This window comes from Mustelus asterias, chromosome 27 (genome assembly GCF_964213995.1).
Source record: "Mustelus asterias chromosome 27, sMusAst1.hap1.1, whole genome shotgun sequence".
In the NCBI taxonomy this organism is placed as follows: domain Eukaryota; kingdom Metazoa; phylum Chordata; class Chondrichthyes; order Carcharhiniformes; family Triakidae; genus Mustelus; species Mustelus asterias.
In genome coordinates, this window is record NC_135827.1 from 37,687,187 (window position 1) to 37,710,649 (window position 23,463).

At 48.6% G+C, this 23,463-nt stretch overlaps 1 protein-coding gene across 1 annotated transcript in view; it reads right to left on the minus strand.

Annotated features, from left to right (window-relative positions):
• The window catches only part of LOC144479969 (Na(+)/H(+) exchange regulatory cofactor NHE-RF3-like), a 72,969-nt gene extending 51,553 nt beyond the window's left edge, over nt 1-21,416 (minus strand). The window contains exon 1 of the mRNA XM_078199101.1: nt 21,333-21,416. Coding sequence (XP_078055227.1) covers nt 21,333-21,363 — 31 coding nt within the window. The 5' untranslated portion in view covers nt 21,364-21,416. The remainder of the gene's footprint in view (nt 1-21,332) is intronic.
• Between the last annotated feature and the right edge of the window lie 2,047 nt (nt 21,417-23,463).

Consider the following 23,463-nt stretch of genomic DNA (forward strand, 5'->3'; position numbering starts at 1 on the left):
TCACCCGAACGGATATTATGTTATTTATTTTAACTACTCCTTAAGCTCGTGAGGTCCACATTTGCACCAAGCTCTGGGTAAAGAAGTTTCTCCTGAATTTTTTAATAGGATTAATTAATGAATAACTTATTATAGTGTGCTCACATATTGCAATGTACTATGACAAAAACAGAAAATGTTGGAAAATCTCAGCAGGTCTGACAGCATCTGTGGAGAGAGAATAATCATGATGTGGAGATGCCGGCATTGGACTGGGGTAAACACGGTAAGAAGTCTAACAACACCCAGTTAAAGTTTTTTAACCTGGTGTTGTTAGACTTCTTACTGAGAGAGAATAATGCCAGAAGGGTCATCCCCAACTTGAAATGATGGCTCTATTCTCTCTCGACAGATCTCTATGAACGGTATGTTTTGTCTGTATAGCATGCAAGAAACAATACTTTTCACTGCATATTAATACATAAGACAATAATAAATCAAATCAAATCCAATCAGACATGGTCAGACCTGCTGAGATTTTCCAGCATTTTCCATCTTTGTTTCAGATTCCAGCACCCGCAGTAATTTATATTATTGTAATGTATTATTGTGTCCAGTATAGATCTGTATTTCACAAACATTAGGAGTGGGACCAAAGGATGAATGTGTCTAAGGCAAGGGATGAGGGGTGTCAAGCTCACTGACGTGAAGCCTGCACCATTTTATCTCTTGGGTCTTGTGGGCGGCACGGTGGCACAGTGGTTAGCACTGCTGCCTCACAGCAAGAAGTTTAACAACACCAGGTTAAAGTCCAACAGGTTTATTTGGTAGCAAAAGCCACACAAGCTTTCGAGGCTCTGAGCCCCTTCTTCAGACCTGAAGAAGGGGCTCAGAGCCTCGAAAGCTTGTGTGGCTTTTGCTACCAAATAAACCTGTTGGACTTTAACCTGGTGTTGTTAAACTTCTTACTGTGTTTACCCCAGTCCAACGCCGGCATCTCCACATCATGACTACCATAGACGCCTCACAGCGCCAGGGACATGGGTTCAATTCCCAGCTTGGGTCACTGTCTGTGTGGAGTTTGTACATTCTCCCCGTCTCTGCGTGGGTCCCCTCCGGGTGCTCCGGGTTTCCTCCCACAGTCTGAAAGACATGCTGATTAGGTGCATTGGCCGTGCTAAATTCTCTCTCAGTGTACCTGAACAGGCGCCGGAGTGTGGCGACTGGGGGATTTTCACAGTAACTTCATTGCAATGTCAATGTAAGCCTACTTGTGACACTAGTAAATAAAACTTAAAACTTATTTAAATAGCTGAGGCATGACATCCCACCCAAACCTGGGGTCAGTATAGTCAGGCTGGTAGGTATATGAACAATTCATTTTCAAGATAGTCCTGTCACTTTAATCACAGAATCACAGAACAGTTATAGAAGGAGGGGATTTGGCCCTTTGTGTCCATGCTAGTGGAAATGTGGGGCTGGGGGAGGTGGGGGGAGATGGAGGCAAGAGGCCATGTGATGATGCCTCCAGGAACATGTGCAGGTAGATTTGGAAACGTTGCGGCTGCCTGGTGTGAGGGCCTCTCAGTCTGACCTGGGTATAGAAAGAATCATAGAATCCCTACAGTGCAGAAGGAGGCCATTCGGCCCATCGAGTCTGCACTGACACAATCCCACCCAAAGCCCTATCGCTGTAACCCCACATATTTACCCCGCTAATCACTCTGATGTATGCATCTCAGGACACTAAGGGGCAATTTAGCATCCCCAATTCAGCCAACCCGAACATCTTTGGATTGTGGGAGGAAACCGGAGCACCCGGAGGAAACCCACGCAGACGCGGGGAGGATGTGCAAACTCTGCACAGACAGTGACCCAAGCTGGGAATCGAATCCAGGTCCCTGGAGCTGTGAGGCAGCAGGGCTAACCACTGTGCCACCGTGCCGCCCCTAGTCACTGTTAAAGTAATACATGGTGTGCGGTCAATGGGGGCGGGGCTAAATAGGTCGCTGACCATTTTAACCTCCCTTCACACTCTATTCTCATTGGTCAGGATTTGGGTGGGGTTAAAATCCGGCCTCGATTGCATAATGAGGATGCTTTTCTTCCAGCATTAGTTGTTTGTTTAGATGCTGACATAGTAACACTGTTTCTGTTTTCCAAGGTTTGATGAATGGGAGTACTGGCTGGTATTGGCTAAAGGCCAGGGTCAGACTAGTCTGACAATAGCCTCCCGTAATCAGAGAAAGGTGATGGAATTCTTCCTTTTCCCGCTGCCAATGCTGCTGTTAATTTTTAACCTCTTCCCTGGAAATAAATATATTTGCCAGAGATTTTGTTGCTGAATTTCTCACAACCATCTTCCACTGTATTTTAACAAATGCAGTTAGAAGTCTCACAACACCAGGTTAAATGATGTCTGTGTCGATGTGCGCGATCTTCTCAGAGACCCCCTGTCTGTGTCGATATGCGCGATCTTCTCAGAGACCCCCTGTCTGTGTCGATGTGCGCGATCTTCTCAGAGACCCCCTGTCTGTGTCGATGTGCGCGATCTTCTCAGAGACCCCCTGTCTGTGTCGATGTGCGCGATCTTCTCAGAGACCCCCTGTCTGTGTCGATATGCGTGATCTTCTTGGAGATCCCCTGTCTGTGTCGATATGCGTGATCTTCTAGGAGATCCCCTGTCTGTGTCGATATGCGTGATCTTCTTGGAGATCCCCTGGCTGTGTCGATATGCGTGATCTTCTTGGAGATCCCCTGTCTGTGTCGATATGCGTGATCTTCTTGGAGATCCCCTGTCTGTGTCGATATGCGCGATCTTCTCAGAGATCCCCTGTCTGTGTCGATATGCGTGATCTTCTTGGAGATCCCCTGTCTGTGTCGATATGCGTGATCTTCTTGGAGATCCCCTGTCTGTGTCGATATGCGTGATCTTCTTGGAGATCCCCTGTCTGTGTCGATATGCGTGATCTTCTTGGAGATCCCCTGTCTGTGTCGATATGCGCGATCTTCTCAGAGATCCCCTGTCTGTGTCGATATGCGTGATCTTCTTGGAGATCCCCTGTCTGTGTCGATATGCGTGATCTTCTTGGAGATCCCCTGTCTGTGTCGATATACGTGATCTTCTTGGAGATCCCCTGTCTGTGTCGATATGCGTGATCTTCTTGGAGATCCCCTGTCTGTGTCGATATGCGTGATCTTCTTGGAGATCCCCTGTCTGTGTCGATATGCGCGATCTTCTCAGAGATCCCCTGTCTGTGTCGATATGCGTGATCTTCTTGGAGATCCCCTGTCTGTGTCGATATGCGCAATCTTCTCAGAGATCCTCTGTCTGTGTCGATATGCGTGATCTTCTTGGAGATCCCCTGTCTGTGTCGATATGCGCGATCTCCTTGGAGATCCCCTGTCTGTGTCGATATGCGTGATCTTCTTGGAGATCCCCTGTCTGTGTCGATATGCGTGATCTTCTCAGAGATCCTCTGTCTGTGTCGATATGCGCGATCTTCTTGGAGATCCCCTGTCTGTGTCGATATGCGCAATCTTCTCAGAGATCCTCTGTCTGTGTCGATATGCGTGATCTTCTTGGAGATCCCCTGTCTGTGTCGATATGCGCGATCTCCTTGGAGATCCCCTGTCTGTGTCGATATGCGCAATCTTCTTGGAGATCCCCTGTCTGTGTCGATATGCGCGATCTTCTTGGAGATCCTCTGTCTGTGTTGATATGCGCAATCTTCTTGGAGATCCCCTGGCTGTGTCGATATGCGCGATCTTCTCAGAGATCCCCTGTCTGTGTCGATATGCGTGATCTTCTTGGAGATCCTCTGTCTGTGAGACTTCTTACTGTGCTTACCCCAGTCCAACGCCGGCATCTCCACATCTTTTTAACAAGTGCCCAGCTTTAGGATAAAGAAGTAGTACCATACAGCTGTTTCAGTTTTGAGGTAGTTGGTAGAGCTCTTACCTCTCAGTTAGAAGTTCAAGTCCATTCAACTCCACAACCCTCCGGGTTCTCTGTCCTCCTCTAATTCTGACCTCTCTCCCACCTTTGATTTTAATCACCCCAGCACAGTGCCTTGTTCTGCCGAGCCCCTAGTCTCTGGAGTTTCCACCCTCCACCTCTGTGCCTCTCTACCTCTATCTCCTCCTTTAAGACGCTCCTTAAAACCTGCCTCTTTGACCAGGTTTTTGGTCACCAGTCTTAAAAGGTGAAGTCGCCATAGTCCCAGATGACCATGAAATAAAAGCAAAATACCGCGGACGCTGGAATCTGAAACCAAAAGAGAAAATGCTGGAAAATCTCAGCAGGTCTGGCAGCATCTTTGAGGAGAGAAAAGAAGAGCTTCGACAAAGGGTCATCTGAACTCGAAACCCCAGATGACTGTAGGCTGTGACCGGTGGTGATTTAACCTGAGGTCACCACACCTCAGGCAAGGGGCAAAGTTGAATAACCTCAGCCGGTACGGGAATCGAACCCGTACTGTTGGCATCACTCACCAGCTGTCCAGCCAACTGAGCTAAACCGACTCTATCCGCATATGCCTCACTTTTGTTTGATAACACTCCCGTGAAGCACCTTGGGATGTTATTCTCAGTCAGAGCACTATGTAATGGCAAGTTGTTGTTTTTGTTGTTGTTTATCTGTAATCCTTTTCATTCCACCTGCTTGGGTTCCTTCGCCATCTGAATAAACTCTTCCCACACACCACCACACGCTGCAACTGGTTTAATGGAGGGCGGGATTTCCCAGGCCCCCACGGCGTGCTTTCCGATGGTGGAGATGGCTCACAATGGGATCTTCCGGTCCTGCCGATGTCTACAGTGTTTTGTGTGGAATTTTGAACATTCCACCTTAAATACCTTTTCCCTTTCATCTCAAATTCCATCATCCTGAAACATCTCTTTGAATTCAACTTCTCCAAATACAAAAAAACCTTTCATGTTTTCTATTTTGCCTCTACTTTTGGGTCAATAAATGTAATAAATCTTCCCCTGTTTACTCATGGAAACTTTGTAAAATGCAAATGTTCCTTGCCACCTCTGAACTCCCTTTTGAAATTCAACAGCTGATAATAGCAATCTCCCCACTTATCCCACAACGCAAATTTTAGATCCAACCTATTTACTTGTAACTCAAACCCACCATAACCTCTCATTACAAATGTGCCAACCTAACACCTTTAACATTTCATCTGTTAGCCCTCACAGACAACCTGTCTCTAGTAGCCTTCCCCACGTTTAATTAATCTTGGACACACACAGCCTTCTTTACCTACACAGAATATAAACATAATCTCCCCAAAATTAAAAAAAAATCTCTCGTTACGGGGCGGCACGGTGGCACAGTGGTTGGCACTGCTGCCTCACAGCACCCAGGGACCCGGGTTCAATTCCAGCCTCAGGTCACTGTCTGTGTGGAGTTTGCACGCTCTCCCCGTGTCTGCGTGAGTTTCCTCCGGGTGCTCCGGTTTCCTCCCACAGTCCAAAGATATGCAGGTTAGGTTGATTGGCCATGCTAAATTGACCCTAATGTCAGGAGAATTAACAGGGTAAATGTATGGTGTTACAGGAATAGGGCCTGGGTGGGATTGTTGTCGGTGCAGACTTGACGGGCCGAATGGCCTCCTTCTGCACTGTAGGGATTCTATGATTCGTCATGTTATCCACCACCATTCACAACTGGATGTGGCAGGACTACAGAGCTTAGATTTGATCATAGAATCATTTAGCTCTGTTTATTGCTTGTTAATTGGACTGTTTGGCATGTGAGTAGTTCTGTATTGCATGTTCACCAAAGTTAAAGCTTATTTATTAGTCATAAGTAAGGCATACATTATTCTGCAATGAAATTACTGTGAAATTCCCCGAGTTGCCACCCTCCGGCACTGCCCAGGTGTCCGACTGGCATTGCCCAGGTGCCAGGGTGGAACTGCCCAAGGAGCACCCCCTCCTTGCCCTCGGCCTCCCCGGGGGGGCCTCAATGGCCTCTGGTTTCACCGGCGAGGCCAAGTCGACTGCTCCCCGTTCATGGGGAGCATGTCCATTCCTCACCGGTGAGAACCTTTCCCGGCGAGGTCATAGAGGGGGGGGGGCGGGGCGAGCCCGGATGATTGAGTGTTGGGCTCGCTAAGAAGATGTTAAACAGCATTAAAATAAATGTAAATACATTAGCCTGACAATTTCCGGCGAGAGGCCGACTGCGCCGGAAATCCGGCACTTGTAAAATGGCGCCGGTCGCAAAAACTGGCGCCAATCGTGCTAATCGCTTTACGTCCCCAATTTACCACTGCATCGCACTCAAAAATGGGTGCAATGTAATGGTAAACTTGCCCTTCTTGTTTTTAGGTATGCCTCACGCTGCTCCTGACATTCTTCACTGAACTCGGATTGAATCTCTGTCTTGATAATAAGGCAGAGTTTCTTACAGAAACTCGGCACACATGGAGCAGTTGAACCAGGAGCACTCCTCTTCACAATGGATGTCTCGGCACTCTACACCAGCATCCCCCACGACGATGGCATTGCTGCAACTACCTCAGTGCTCATCGCCGACAACTACCACTCTCCAGATACAATTTTACAACTCATCCGCTTCATCCTGGACTACAATGTCTTCACCTTCAACAATCAGTTCTTCATCCAGACACACGGAACAGCCATGGGGACCAAATTGGCCCCTCAATATGCCAACATCTTTATGCACAGGTTCGAACAAGACTTCTTCACCGCACAGGACCTTCAACCGATGCTATACACTAGATACATCGATGACATTTTCTTCCTTTGGACTCATGATGAACAATCACTGAAACAACTATATGATGACATCAACAAGTTCCATCCCACCATCAGACTCACCATGGACTACTCTCCGGAATCGGTTGCATTCTTGGACACACGCATCTCCATCAAGGATGGTCACCTCAGCACTTCACTGTACCGCAAGACCACGGATAACCTCACGATGCTCCATTTCTCCAGCTTCCACCCTAAACACATTAAAGAAGCCATCCCCTACGGACAAGCCCTCCGTATACACAGGATCTGCTCGGATGAGGAGGATCGCAACAGACACCTCCAGACGCTGAAAGATGCCCTCATAAGAACAGGATATGGCGCTCGACTCATCGATCGACAGTTCCAATGCACCACAGCGAAAAACCGCACCAACCTCCTCAGAAGACAAACACGGGACACGGTGGACAGAGTACCCTTCGTCGTCCAGTACTTCCCCGGAGCGGAGAAGCTACGATATCTTCTCCGGAGCCTTCAACATGTCATTGATGAAGACGAACATCTCGCCAAGGCCAACCCCACACTCCCATTTCTTGCCTTCAAACAACCGCACAACCTCAAACAGACCATTGTCCGCAGCAAACTACCCAGCCTTCAGGAGAACAGTGACCACGACACCACACAACCCTGCCACAGCAACCTCTGCAAGACGTGCCGGATCATCGACACGGATGCCATCATCTCACATGAGAACACCATCCACCAGGTTCACAGCACATACTCTTACAACTCGGCCAATGTTGTCTACCTGATACGCTGCAGGAAAGGATGTCCCGAGGCATGGTACACTGGGGAGACCATGCAGACACTACGACAATGGATGAATGAACACCGCTTGACAATCACCAGGCAAGAGTGTTCTCTTCCTGTTGGGGAACACTTCAGCGGTCATGGGCATTCGGCCTCTGATCTTCGGGTAAGCGTTCTCCAAGGCAGCCTTTACGACACACGACAACGCAGAGTCACTGAGCAGAAACTGATAACCAAGTTCCGCACACATGAGGACGGCCTCAACCGGGATCTTGGGTTCATGTCACACTATCTGTAACCCCCACGACTTGCCTGGGCTTGCAAAATCTCACTAACTGTCCTGGCTGGAGACAATACACACCTCTTTAACCTGTGCTTAACCCTTTCTCCGCTCACATTGTCTGTACCTTTAAGACTTGATTACCTGTAAAGACTCGCATTCCAACCATTATTTTGTAAATTGAGTTTGTGTCTTTATATGCCATATTTGTGAACAGAACTCCCACTTACCTGACGAAGGAGCAGCGCTCCGAAAGCTCGTGGCTTTTGCTACCAAATAAACCTGTTGGACTTTAACCTGGTGTTGCGAGACTTCTTACTGTGTTTACCCCAGTCCAACGCCGGCATCTCCACATCTTGATAATAATGGTAATAGGATACGCCGGGCCATGAGGTTACAGATTATGACTGAGTATAATTCTGATGCTGCTGATGGCTCACAGTGTCTCATGGATGCAGTTTTGAGTTGCTAGATCTGTTCAAAACCTATCCCATTTAGCAAGCGCCACACAACATAATGGAGAGTATCCTCAATGTGAAGATTGGGGACTTCATCTCCACAAGCTCAGTGGAGTGGTCGCTCCTACCAACACCGTCCTGCACAGAGCATCTACAACATGTCGACTGGTGGGGATGAGGTTGATGCACATCAATTTAGACACGAGGCTCGAAGCTCAGTAAATGAAGGCTTTTATTTACTATTAATGAAGCTATCAGAACTTATGTACACTATCCCAGACTGAAGGGGTCCCGGCCAGAGCAGGGACTCTTATACCTCTCCCAGGAGGCGGAGCCCGACTGGGATGTGCCACAACACTACAGTACAAAGGTGTAACAACCCCACCCTAACCCCAACAGCAACAATAGCACAATCCAACAGTAACATATGTACATCCTTGTAGTCCTGGCCAGCCCCTGGCTCAGCACTATCCAGTGGGAACCAACGATGGTTCACCACATTCACCCCTCCTTTGAAAACAAAGGCCGGCGGGGTACAAAAACCAGAATAAAATGTCAGCAGTCTATAAGTTCAGACGGTCAGGGGGACCGCACCGTCGTTGTGACCTCCTCAATACCGGCGGTGACACCGGAGTAGGCACTTGCGGTGGCGTTCTCCCCAAAACGGCGTCCAGCTGTTCTTCCACGGACTCACAGGCCGGTTGACCCTGAGGTGACGGTAGTCCAGGGGATCCTGACACGCCCTGCGGTGGCGACCATCTTCTGGGCTCAGACAAGCTGTACATGGGAGTAAAATGGTTAAGCAATGGTCCCGATGCTGCCCGCGCCGTGTCCGGGGAAGAAATGAGAGATAATGGGTTTGTTACTGGGGGTATGGGAGCGACAGGGGTTGCTACGTCCCCTGCTGGCGCCAGGTCTCGGATCGAGACCGTGTCCTCTCGCCCGTCAGGGTAGGCATACTGAGGGTTGGCGTGGAGGAGATGGACCTGTTCGACCAAGGGGTCGGACTTGCGGGCCCTTACATGTCGCCGCAGGAGGACGGGTCCTGAGTACGTCAACCAAGACGGTAAAGAGATCCCCGAGGAAGACTTCCGAGGGAATGAGAACACCCTCTCGTGGGGAGTAGCATTGGTTGCCGTACACAGGAGGGAGCGAATAGAGTGGAGCGCATCAGGGAGCACCTCTTGCCAACGGGAGACTGGAAGACCTTTGGACTTCAACGCCAGTAAGACAGCCTTCCAGACTGTAGCATTCTCGCGTTCCACCTGTCCATTACCCCTAGGGTTGTAACTCGTGGTCCTACTAGAGGCAATCCCGTATGAGAGCAGGAATTGCCTCAAGTCATCGCTCATGAACGACGAGCCCCTGTCGCTATGGATGTAGCTGGGGTACCCGAACAGGGTAAAAAGATCACGGAATGCCTTGATAACCGTGGCAGCGGATGTATCCGAGCAGGGAACAACAAAAGGGAACCGGGAGTACTCATCGATGATGTTTAGAAAGTACACGTTCCGATCTGTTGAGGGAAGGGGGCCCTTAAAATCAACACTCAGTCTCTCGAAGGGACGAGTGGCCTTGACCAAATGTGCCCGGTCAGGTCGGTAAAAGTGTGGTTTGCATTCCACGCAAATCCGACAGCTCCTTGTTACCGACCTAACGTCCTCCACCGAGTAAGGCAGGTTGCGGGCTTTTACAAAGTGGTAGAGCCGAGTGACCCCAGGATGGCACAGATCATTATGGAGGGCGTTCAAACGATCCTCCTGAATACTAGCGCATGTTCCACGCGAGAGGGCATCCGAGGGCTTATTGAGTTTCCCTGGACGATACATGATATCGTAGTTATAGGTGGAGAGTTCAATTCTCCACTGCAAGATCTTGTCATTCTTGATCTTGCCCCTCTGCGTGTTGTTAAACATGAACGCCACGGACCGCTGGTCCGCGATCAGGGTGAACCGTTTTCCCGCCAAGTAATGACGCCAGTGTCTGACGGCCTCCACAATGGCCTGGGCCTCCTTTTCCACTGCTGAATGCCGAATTTCGGGGCCTTGGAGGGTGCGGGAAAAAAATGCGACAGGCCTGCCCGCCTGGTTAAGTGTGGCGGCCAGGGCGAAACCAGATGCATCGCTTTCCACCTGAAAGGGGATGGACTCGTCTACCGCGTGCATCGTAGCTTTCGCGATGTCGTCTTTCAATTTCTCGAAGGCCAATTGGGCCTCTGGCGTTAGGGGAAAAGTCGTGGACTTAATAAGCGGACGGGCTTTGTCCGCGTAGTTGGGAACCCACTGCGCATAATAAGAGAAGAAGCCTAGGCATCTTCTCAGTGCTTTTGCACTCGCAGGCAAGGGAAGTTCAGCAAGGGGGCACATACGGTCTGGATCAGGGCCAATGACCCCGTTTTCCACCACATATCCTAGGATGGCTAAACGGCGCGTACGAAACACACACTTCTCCCTGTTGTAGGTCAAGTTCAGGCGAGATGCAGTGCGTAAGAGGTTCAGGAGGTTTGTGTCGTGGTCCTGCTGGTCATGGCCGCAGATGGTGACATTATCCAGGTACGGGAAGGTAGCCAGCAGCCCGTTCTGGTCCACCATTCGGTCCATAGCACGCTGGAATACCGAGACCCCATTGGTGACACCAAAGGGAACCCTGAGAAAATGATACAAGCGACCATCCGCCTCAAAAGCCGTGTATTGTCGGTCCTCTGGGCGAATGGGGAGTTGGTGGTAGGCGGACTTGAGGTCTATGGTGGAGAACACCCGGTACTGCGCAATCTGATTGACCATATCAGATATGCGCGGGAGAGGATACGCATCCAGCTGCGTATATCGGTTAATGGTCTGACTGTAGTCAATGACCATCCGGGGTTTGTTCCCACTCTTGACCACCACAACCTGTGCTCTCCATGGACTAACACTGGGTTGTATGATCCCTTCTTTGAGGAGCCACTGAACCTCAGATCTAATGAAGATCCGATCCTCAGTGCTGTAACGCCTACTTTTAGTCGCGATGGGCTTGCAGCCTGGTACCAGATTCTGAAACAAGGAGGGAGTGGTGATCTTTAGCGTCGAGAGGTTGCAGGCGGGGCGCGTTGGGCAATTTGGAGGCTGCTGCTGTTTTCCCACTGCCAGTGAAGGGAGTGGCCCACCGTACTGTAGGATTACGCTCCTCAAGTGGACCATGAAGTTTAGTCCGAGAAGTATTGGCGCGCAAAGATACGGCAACACAAGGAGCTTGAAGCGCTCGTAAACTGTGCCTTGTACTTTCAAGGTTACCACGCAACTCCCTAGCACGGCAACAGACCGGGACCTTGATGCCATAGAGATTGTCTGTTTGGCAGGTTGAATCTGGAGTCCACACCTCTTCACAGTGTCTGGGTGGATAAAACTCTCAGTGCTCCCGCTGTCAAACAGACAATAAAGCACATGATTGTTTACCTGGTTATTCATCATTGAATGATCGAGTCTATGAGGCTTGGCCTGGTCCAGGATGATCGACGCCACCGTTGGTTCATGAGCGCCACTGCAGGCAGCTGAAATCAATGCGGAGGACCCCTGCTGGTCGTTTGTGGTCAGTGTCGACCAACATGGCTGCCCCCATGAATCGCACGTGGGTGAGGGCGCCAAACTCCGCGACCCCTGGTGGTCATACTCCTCCGACTCCGTCGACCGTAATGGCGTCGTCCTGGCCTCGCACGTGGACGAATCCCGCGACGACTTCGACGATGATGATCCAAGCTCCGAAGAATCGCAGGCCGCACTGCCGTTCCTGGGTTTCGATCGGCACACCTTTGCATAATGCCCTTTTTTACCACATGCGGTGCACAATACAGCTTTAGCGGGACACTTTTGCCGGGTATGTTTTGCTCCTCCACAGAAGTAGCACTGCGGGCCGCACGGGGCTGCAGCCGTCGTCTGGCCCGAATGGGAGCACGCCATTACACAGCATTTCGAACCCGAGGGGCGAGGAGGGATTTGCGACTGCTCCCGCCACGTTGTCTCCACGTGGTCCTCTGGATATAAGACTAAGCTCTTTGAAGCCGACTCGAGCATCTCTGCTAACTCGATGGCCTGGGTAAGATTAAGGTTACCCTTCTCCAACAGTTTAAGTCGAATGTACGACGATCCGACCCCGGCCACAAACGCATCTCGGGCGAGGTCGTACATGCTCTGCTCAGTCGACACAGCTTTGCAGTCACAGCCCCTGGCTAGCTGTAAGAGCTCATTGGCATAGTCCTCCATCGTTTCGCCCGACTGCCGTTGTCGAGTGGCTAGGAGGTAACGAGCGTGTATCTCGTTAGGTGGTTTGGTATAGCGCTTCTTTAGAAGATCGAGGGCCTTAGGGTAATTAGTGGCCGCACGGATCGCGAGGTAGACTGTGTCGCTTAACCTCGCATGGAGGACCCGGAGTCTGTCATCATCTGTGGTGACCGCTGCGGAGGCTGCCAGGTAATCTTCGAAACACTTCAGCCAGTGGTCGAAGGTGTTAGAAGCGCCCACCGCACGTGGATCTAGCGTCAGACGTTCTGGCTTTAGGATTTGCTCCATACTCTCTCTCTTCTTTTTTTTTTCTCCGTCGAGAGTTTAATAATAGTAAATAAAATTGATGCACATCAATTTAGACACGAGGCTCGAAGCTCAGTAAATGAAGGCTTTTATTTACTATTAATGAAGCCACCAGAACCTATGTACACTATCCCAGACTGAAGGGGTCCCGGCCAGAGCAGGGACTCTTATACCTCTCCCAGGAGGCGGAGCCCGACTGGGATGTGCCACAACACTACAGTACAAAGGTGTAACAACCCCACCCTAACCCAACAGCAACAATAGCACAATCCAACAGTAACATATGTACATCCTTGTAGTCTTGGCCAGCCCCTGGCTCAGCACTATCCAGTGGGAACCAACGATGGTTCACCACAGAGGTCAAGTAGGATTTCCTTCTGATTGGTTCTCTGACAATCCGCTGCTTCCCAGACTAGCAGTTACATCCTTGAGGACTGGGCCAGTTCAATCAGTAGTATTATGCTCAGAATCCATATCCCCAACACCCCTTATGTGTTTTATAAATTGGAAGGACATTGGAATATCGGGATACTTTCTTGGGAGTTCATTTGGGTTTTTTTAACAAAAGGTTACAAATTCACTTTGGTTTGTGAGCAAGCTGCTTTTCCCCCAAGAAATCCATGACTTCAGCTAATTGACTGACAAAGACACCTGGGGCATTGAGAGCTACAGAGGAACCCCGATTTTACGCGCCCCAATTTAGCGCGAATTCGGATATAACGTGATGAATCATTGGACCCTTTTATTTTCCACTCATGATTGGCAAATCTCGCTCGCCCCGCTGTTTCCAACATGCTCCACCAGTCAGCTCGTCATGTGTAGAGAAATGCTGGGGAAAGGATCTGGGGCCAGCCTTTTCATCACGCCCAATCCACCATGGAAGATGATGACGAGCCAGATTTGTACGGCTTCACAGAGGAAGATGTGCGTGAGGCAGAGAAGCTGTCTGAATGCAGCAAAGAAGAGCTACACCAGTGACACTCTGCCGATGACGAATGCCCAACATATGAGCATCTGACGGACGCCGAGATCGTCCGTAATGTAACTATCGCACCGGCGGAGGCAAGTGTACCAGTTCTGCAGACCCAGGAGGTGGACCACATAAAAATCCTCCAACTCAGAAGCATTCTAGATTTCGCTCGCAGCCAGCGAAATGCTACGTTCAAGCGAGGAACACTCGATCACTTTTTTAAGAAATAAACTGTTGTCGTTTTGTTTATTAAAAAGCTTTACTAAAAATTAATTTGTGTTTTAATTTCTACTGTAACAACAACGATTTATTCGCGGAATTCTTTAATTAAAAGGTAATCCACTTGCCAGATGGTGAACGTGCAAAAAACGGGTCAATGAGGGCGATAATAGGGGTGTTTTAGGATGTTAGGTCAACATTGGGTAAGTTTGAACGCTGATTTTCTTGAACCCCAATTTAGCACGAACCCGCTTTTTTCGCGATAACATTTTATGGACCCCAACCATCGCGTTATCATGGGGCTGCACTGTATTTGTTTTGTAATTTGATTTGATTTGGTTTATTATTGTCATATGTATTAACATACCATGAAAAGTATTGTTTCTTGCGCGCTACACAGACAAAGCATACCGTTCATAGAGAAGGAAAGGAGAGAGTGCAGAATGTAGTGTTACAGTCATAGCTAGGGTGTAGAGAAAGATCAACTTAATGCAAGGTAAGTCCATTCAAAAATCTGACAGCAGCAGGGAAGAAGCTGTTCTTGAGTCGGTTGGTACCTGACCTCAGACTTTTGTATCTTTTTCCCGACGGAAGAAGGTGGAAGAGAGAATGTCCGGGGTGCGTGGGGTCCTTAATTATGCTGGCTGCTTTTCCGGGGCAGCAGGAAGTGTAGACAGAGTCAATGGGTGGGAGGCTGGTTTGCGTGATGGGACTGGGCTACATTCACGGCCTTTTGTAGTTTCTTGCGGTCTTGGGCAGAGCAGGAGCCATACCAAGCTGTGATACAACCAGAAAGAATGCTTTCTATGGTGCATCTGTAAAGGTTAGTGAGAATCGTAGCTGACATGCCAAATTTCCTTAGTCTTCTGAGAAAGTAGAGGCATTGGAGGGCTTTCTTAACTATAGTGTTGGTATGGGGGGACCAGGACAGGTTGTTGGCGATCTAGACACCTAAAAACTTGAAGCTCTCGATCCTTTCTACTTAGTCCCCGTTGTAATTGTAATTGTAATTGCTTGAGAAAACAAACAGCATTTTCAGATGCTGGTAACCCTGCTGATTCACCAGAAGTCACCCAACTGAAAGAGGTTTCTGTTTTGACACGTATTTTGGACTCAGTTTTGGGAGTAAGCCAACAAGTAAGGTTGTCCAATCTCTTTCCCTGCCTTGCGTAAAGCTCAGCGTGGTTAACACCATCCAGCCAGAGAACCCACGTCTCAATAAAACTCACTTGTCTTTAAGAAGCCTGAAAAATGGAGACAAGAGGGATCCCAAGGATATAGAGTTTGCTCTGTTCCCCTCCACATGGAAGCTCCTTTGGAAAAAACTTCCAGGCAACTACTGTGACCAGTGATCCATCTTCACATACAAGAAGACCAGATCAACAGCATCAAGACTTTTCAAACTTTAGCCTTTTTTCACAAGGTTTCCCCTTTGGAAATGGGTTTAAAGGGGTAAGTAGTTATAGATTGTATTTTAACCAGTTTTTGCAGCTTGTTTTTAAAAATAAGCTTTGGTTCCTAATTAACAAATCATTCTGAGTTTATTGAAAGACATCTGGTTATTCTTACCTTTTGAGTCTAACAGTAGCAAAGGTAAGAGGTGTCCATTTTGGTGAGTGAGTGAAACATTTACATTAATGTTGCGACCATGGGTCTCTATAGATCAGCTAGATAGTCAACATCTTTTCCCAAAATTAGAGGGCATAGGTTTAAGGTGAGAGGGGAGAGATACAAAAGGGTCCAGAGAGGCAATTTTTTCACACAGAGGGTGCTGAGTGTCTGGAACAAACTGCCAGAGGCAGTAGTAGAGGCGGGTACAATTTTGTCTTTTAAAAAGCATTTAGACAATTACATGAGTAAGATGGGTATAGAGGGATATGGGCCAAAAATGGGAAATTGGGACTAGCTAAGTGGTAAAAACTGGGCGGCATGGACAAGTTGGGCCAAAGGGCCTGTTTCCATGCTGTAAACCTCTATGACTCTATGACCTGTGGACTAATGGGGCTAGAGAAATGCACACTCCAACCCCGGTTATAACACATAACAAGTGCTGCCGAGCCATTCTTTATGATGGCCACAGAAAGTCCTGTACCTACAGTACATCCTGTGCCCTTGCCACTCTTAGCCCTTCTTCCAATTGGTGTTCAACATGCAGGAGTACCGACTTGTCAGCTGAGTGGGGGAGGGACGGGGAGGTGGTTGGCGCCATGGGTGGTCATCAGCAGGAGGTTTCCTTGCCCATGTTTGTCCTGATGCCATGAGATTTCATGGTCGATGTTGAGCACTCCCAGGGCAACTCCCTTCCCACTGGATATCATTGTGCTTCTCCTCCATGGTGGATTTGCACAACCGGTGAGACAGGTGGTGGTGTCTGGGACATTACCTGTAAGGTATGATCCTGTGAGTGTGACTATGTCAGGCGGTTGCTTGACTAATCTGTGAGACAGCTTTCCCAATTTTGACACTAGCCCCCAGATGTTAGTAAGGAGGACTTGGCAGAGTTGAAAGGGCTGGGTTTGCCATTGCCCTTTCCAGTGCCCAGATCGACATCTGGTGGTTCATCCGGGTTTCATTCCTTTTAGGCTTTGTAGTGGTTTTGCTGCAGCTGGTGATATTGATGCATTGAGTGGGAAACTGGACAACAAATGAAGGAGAAGGGAATAGAGGGTTACTGACAATGTAGATTTAGATTGGAAAAGATGGGGGGAGGCTGGAGTGGAGCATGAACACCAGCATTGATTGGTTGGGCCGAGTAGCTTGTTTCTGTAGAGTATTGATGCACCATCAATCGAGCAAAGACTAGTTTGTATGCAAGAACAAATAGGCTTTTATTAGCAAAAGACTTGGAGCACACCCATGCCGATGAACTGGTCCAGACTGAGGCAGGGGGGTGGGGAGCAGTCGCCTTTATACCTGGACCGGGGGGGGAGGAGTCTCGGGTAGGGCCGGCAGGGATCATAGAAATCATAGAAACCCTACAGTGCAGAAGGAGGCCATTCGGCCCATCGAGTCTGCACCGACCACAATCCCACCCAGGGCCTACCCCCACATATTTTATCCACTAATCCCTCTAACCTACGCATCTTAGGATTCTAAGGGGCAATTTTTAACCTGGCCAATCAACCTAACCCGCACATATTTGGACTGTGGGAGGAAACCAGAGCACCCGGAGGAAACCCACGCAGACATGAGGAGAATGTGCAAACTCCACACAGACAGTGACCCGAGCTGGGAATCGAACCCGGGACCCTGGAGCTGTGAAGCAGCAGTGCTAACCACTGCGCTACTGTGTCCAGGCATGTCACATATACACGTAATAAGCTAACAGTGGTTTACCACGAGTATATCCTGTGTTACCCTGTGTAGGGGATAAGGATGGTTGCTTCATCAGATTGCAAGCCATTTTTAAAAAATGATTTCATTGGATAGGTGCATCATTGGCAAGGCCGATATTTATTACCTATTCTCTAGCTGCCCCTGACAGTAAGTCTTGGACTGCTCCAGTCTGGTAAAGGTGTAGCCACAGTACAGGGCAGCACGGTGGCACAGTGGTTAGCACTACTGCCTCACAGTGCCAGGGATCGATTCCCAGCTTGGGTCACTGTGCGGAATCTGCACATTCTCCCCGCGTCTGCATGGGTTTCCTCCGGGTGCTCTGATTTCCTCCCACAGTCCAAAAGACGTGCTGGTTAGGGTGCCTTGGCCATGCTAAATTCTCCCTCCGTGTACCCAAACAGGCGCCGGATGTGTGGCGACTTGGGGATTTTCAAGGTAACTTCATTGCAGTGTTAATGTAAGCCTACTTGTGACTAATAAATAAACTTGAACTTTAAAGAGACCTCCAGGATTTGAACCCAATGATGACGAGGAATAAATGGCTGCAGTATCTGTAAACCAGGATGGTGTGTGCGATGAATTGCAAAGTGCATCCCAAAGTATTGGATCAGAGTGCAAGTTCTGCACAGCATTTGCAGGCCCTGTTTGGACTGCTCATGCCCCAGTGAACTTCCGCCACAGACATTTCCTGCAAATGCACAGTCCCACATTTCCTGTTTTATTAGTGGCCGCTTCCTGTTTACCAAGTTAATTTCTAAGGGTGACAAAAATAGGGCTGTAACGTTGCTTGGTTTGTCTATGTATCGAAATGTAATTTAAATGCTAGAATTTAAAATGGAGATAGCTCCATGGGACTCCATTTACACTGATCATTAACATCACATGATTATTCTCATTGCAATGCGCATGTATTCACTTAAATATTCACTCCTTCCAGCAGCCCCACACCATGACTGCAGCAAACAACATCTACAAGCACTGCAGCAACTCAATAGCAGCTTCCAAACCTGCAACCTCTACCACCTAGAAGAATAAAGACAGCAGAGGAACGCTACTCTATTGGTAAGTTCAACAGCAGCACTGGTTAAAAATCTGAGGATCCCAAGTCATCAGGAACAGCATTTGACTTATTCATTCCCCAGAAGCAGACAGTGTTCATGAATACTGTGCAGAGTGCAAACAACAACAAACAGTGAAAGACACGTTGACCTTAACAGATGCACATTGATCTTCCCTTCCTAGTTTTCTCTACTTCTTGGGTCACTGTCTGTGCGGAGTCTGCACATTCTCCCCGTGTCTGCGTGGGTTTACTCCAGGTGTTCCATTCATCTACCATCCCAATGCTCACTGATCTACGTTGGCTCCTAGTCCAGCGACAATTAAATTTTAAATTTCTCACCCTTTTTTCCAAATTTCTTCATGGCCTCGGTCCTCCCTATCTCTGTAAACTCCTTCAGCTGTACACCCCTTTGAGACCTCCACGCTCCTCCAATTTCCACTTCTTGCGAATCCCAGGTTTGCTTCGTCCCACCAGCCATGCCTTCACCTGCTGATCGAGGTCTTCAGCTTTGGATTTGCCCCAGTTCCCTCTCTCTCCTCCTTTAAGATGCTCATTAAAATCTACTAACTTAACTAAACTGTTGGTCAAATGTTCTGATGTCCTGGGGGCGGCACTGTGGCACAGTGGTTACTGGAACATGCAAACTCCACACTGTCACCCGAGGCTGGAATTGAACCCAGGTCCCTGGCGCTGTGAGGCAGCAGTTCCAAGGCGACACGGTGGCACAGTGGGTTAGCACTGCTGCCTCACGGCGCCAGGGACCCAGGTTCGATTCCCTGCTTGGGTCGCTGTCTGTGTGGAGTTTGCACATTCTCCCCGTGTCTGCATGGGTTTCCTCCGGATGCTCTAGTTTCCTCCCACAGTCCAAAAGACGTGCTGGTTAGGTGCATTGGCCATGCTAAATTCTCCCTCAGTGTACCCGAACAGGCACCGGAGTGTGGCAACTAGGGGATTTTCACAGCAGCTTCATTGCAGTGTTGAAAAGCCTACTTGTAACACTAATAAATAAACTTTGAACTCCAGGGGTTATTAGGACAGGTGACCGAAATCGCCAAGATTCCTTCAACAGCAGCTTCCGAACCGATGAGCTCTACCACCTAGGAGGACAAGAGCAGCAGATACATGGGGAACACCACCACCTGCAAGCTTAAGAACATAAGAACATAAGAAATAGGAGCAGGAGTAGGCCATCTAGCCTCTCGAGCCTGCCCCGCCATTCAATAAGATCATGGCTGATTTGAAGTGGATCAGTTCCACTTACCCGCCTGATCCCCATAACCCCTAATTCCCTTACCGATCAGGAATCCATCTATCCGTGATTTAAACATATTCAACGAGGTAGCCTCCACCATTTCAGTGGGCAGAGAATTCCAGAGATTCACTACCCTCTGAGGGAAGAAGTTCCTCCTCAACTCTGTCCTAAACTGACCCCCCTTTATTTTGAGGCTGTGCCCTCTAGTTCTAGTTTCCTTTCTAAGTGGAAAGAATCTCTCCATCTCTACCCTATCCAGCCCCTTCATTATCTTATAGGTCTCTATAAGATCCCCCCTCAGCCTTCTAAATTCCAATGAATACAAACCCAATCTGCTCAGTCTCTCCTCATAATCAACACCCCTCATCTCTGTTATCAACCTGGTGAACCTTCTCTGCACTCCTTCCAAGGCCAATATATCCTTCCGCAAATAAGGGGACCAATACTGCACACAGTATTCCAGCTGCGGCCTCACCAATGCCCTGTACAGATGCAGCAAGACATCTCTGCTTCCCTCCGAGTAACTCACCATCCTGACTTGAAAATATATCACCATTCCTTCACTCTCGCTGGGTCAAAATCCTGGAATTTCCTTCCCAACAGCACTGTGGATGTACCTACACCACATCACTGCAGCCATTCAAGAATGCAGCTCAATGAGGGCAATTAGGGATGGGCAATAGAAAATGCTGGCCAAGCCAGCGACACCCACATCCTGTGAATACATTAAAAAAAGCGTAGGTTTTAAGGAGCATTTTGGAGGAGAGAGTCAGAGAGGCTCAGGGAAGGAATTCCAGAGCTCAGGGAACAGAAGGCATGGCTGCATATCTTAGAGTGAAGACGGTCAGGATGCATTGGAGGCCAGAATGACTGAATGGTTTGTGGAGTCACTGCCTTGGGGTTATCCATCAGAGATATACTGGAGAGCTGCTCCTGTATGAATTTAGACCCAAGAGTCAGTGCTTTCATGAGAAGTAAAAGTTTAAAGTTATTTATTAGTGTCGCAAATAGGCTTACATTAACACTTCATGGCACCGGAAGATCCCACCACCGGGAGGGACTGGAAAATTCCTGCCAATGGCTTCAGCCTTCCCAATATTTAGCTGGAGGAACTTTCTGCTCCTTGGGTTCTAGATGTCAGACTGCTTCTTCAGGAGGAACTCTTCAAATGCAGACAATAAAAATATAACAAAACTTACTCCAACTTATAAATCGAAGAAAGGGTTTAATAAAGAAACTTCATGACTCCAAACTTGGGGCCTCGCCCTGGGCCACTCCAAGTTCCCCACAGTTCCCAACAGGTTCTTATTTATAGTGCGTCAGCTGGTCAGCTGACCATCACATCATTCTGTAATTGGTTGCATGGTTTGCTGGGTCAGCTGACCCTTACAGCTTGTTACCATTGGTCACATTACATCCAATACAAAGTTGTCACCGGTTAAATTCTAACAGCGACAGGAGGTTAATCAGTCAGAGGGAGAGGTGGGGGATGAATTGGAGCTGGGTTTTGAGGGTGTACATGTAAAAAGTGTATACTGTCTGTCGTTGTTATTTATCCTCAGGTGATATAGGCCAACACAGTTTAGATTGGCCTGTGGTATCCAAAGCTCTTCCTGATATGTAAGGCTTACCATCACATATTAACAGCTCTTACCCAAGCTGCCGCCCACTCACCTGTACAAGGTTTGGATCCAGAGACCTCCATGTCCTTTTGGCTTCTGCCTCTTCAGTTGCAGGCTGCGCTTGTCTCTGTTTCTGAATGTGGACCAATGTACAGGTTGCAGGAAGTGAGGAGGGTTAGTGTCAGGATGTGTGAGCTTTACCTTGTGAAACCTCTTACATTTGCACCACCATTTACCCAAGAGCAGCTGGGATCTGCAAATAAAATGCAAATTGCTTTACTGCATTACCGCAGTTAAATCGCCAAACTTGTCTTGCGTATTTTACTTAAAGGTACAGTTTGATGAAACCACGTGATTACCTGAGGTTTATGTGAATCTAAAGTGCCTGAAGAGGGGTCAGTCTTGAAGCTCAGCAGAATAGACAAGTGGGGCCGAATGGCCTGTTTCAGTGCTGTATAAGTTGCTGATTTTATGTTATGTCTTACCCGATGCTGGCACCGGGTGTCGAATGACTCAGATGTGAGAATGTGCTGTTCCCCAGCACTGTGCCTCTCTCCTTGAGGAGTACAGATACTGCATTAAACAGTGTGCAACTGTTATTTGGTTATGGAAAGCGGGTGATATTGATTCAATTGCTTGTTATGCACCTTTCGCGGTTTTCAATTCCACTGAATGATAGAGTCTTACAGCAGAGAATAAGGCCATTCAACCCATCATGGATGGCATGGTGGCACAGTGGTTAGTACTGCTGCCTCACAGCGCCAGGGACCCAGATTCGATTCCCAGCTTGGGTCACTGTCTGTGTTTCCTCTGGGTGCTCTGGTTTCCTCCCACACTCCAAAGATGTGCAGGTTAGGTGGATTGGCCATGCTAAATTGCCCCTTAGTGTCAGGGGGACTAGCTAGGGTAAATGCATGGGGTTATGGGGATAGGACCTGGGTGGGATTGTGGTTGGTACAGACTTGATGGGGTGAATGGCCTCCTTCTGTGGGGATTCTACGTCTGTGTTTGCTCTTTGAAAGAACTGTCCAATGAGTCCCACACGCCTGCACTTTCACTAAAGCTCTGCCCACTTTTCCCTTTATTCAATAATTCCAATTTGAGAGTTAATATTGAATCACCGTTCCAGGCAGCGTGCCCCAGATCAGAACAACTTGCTGTGTAAAACATTACTCATCGCCCGCTCTGGGGTGCTTTTACTAATGACTTTAAGCCAATCACTGACCCGCCTGCCAGTGGGAATATTCCATCAGCTCCTTTTAAATCCCGATCACACATTAGGACCAATGAGCTCACGGCACCACACGCATGGGGTGGGATTTTCCGGTTGTGCTCACCCCAGGTCCGGAAAATCCCGCCCGAGGTCAATGTACCTTTGCATGGTCCGGTGTCCTGACGATTCCCGTGGCGGGCGGGACGGGAAAATTCCACCCGTGGCCCATGACACCTGCCGCAGTAGAACATAAAATTAATTTTATTAACTAAGTCAGGTCAGGTTCAAAGTCCAAAGATATAGTCCAAAGATGTGCGGGTTAGGTTCATCGGCCATGCTAACATTGCCCCTTAGTGTCCTGGGTAGTGTAGATTAGAGGGATTAGCAGGTAAAATATGTAGGGATATGGGGGTAGGGCCTGGGTGGGATTGTGGTCGGTGCAGACTCAATGGGCTGAATGGCCTCCTCCTGCCCTGTATGGATTCTATGATTTGTCCAAAGATGTGCGGGTTAGGTTGATTGGCCATGCTAAAATTGCCCCTTAGTGTCCTGAGATGTGTAGGTTAGAGGGATTAGCAGGGTAAATATGTAGGGATATGGGGGTAGGGCCTGGGTGGGATTGTTTCCGGTGCAGACTCGATGGGCCGAATGGCCTCTTTCTGTACTGTAGGGTTTTCTATGATTCTATAGGTTAAAGGATTGTCACATCCTGTACATTATGCGGTAGGGGATAAATGGATGTCTTCTGCCCTCCTTGAAATCCAATTCATAAACTCAACACCAAACTGACCCAGAGAGTGAGAGGGATACCAGGGACGGCATTGGTGGCACAGTGGTTAGCACTGCTGTCTCCAGTGGCGGATTAACCATTAGGCTGAGTAGGCTTAAACCTAGGGGCCTGGAAGGGAAGGGGGGCCCGAGAGCAAAACAAATCACTAACTGTTCAGGTGAGCGTTCATTTTCAGCACTG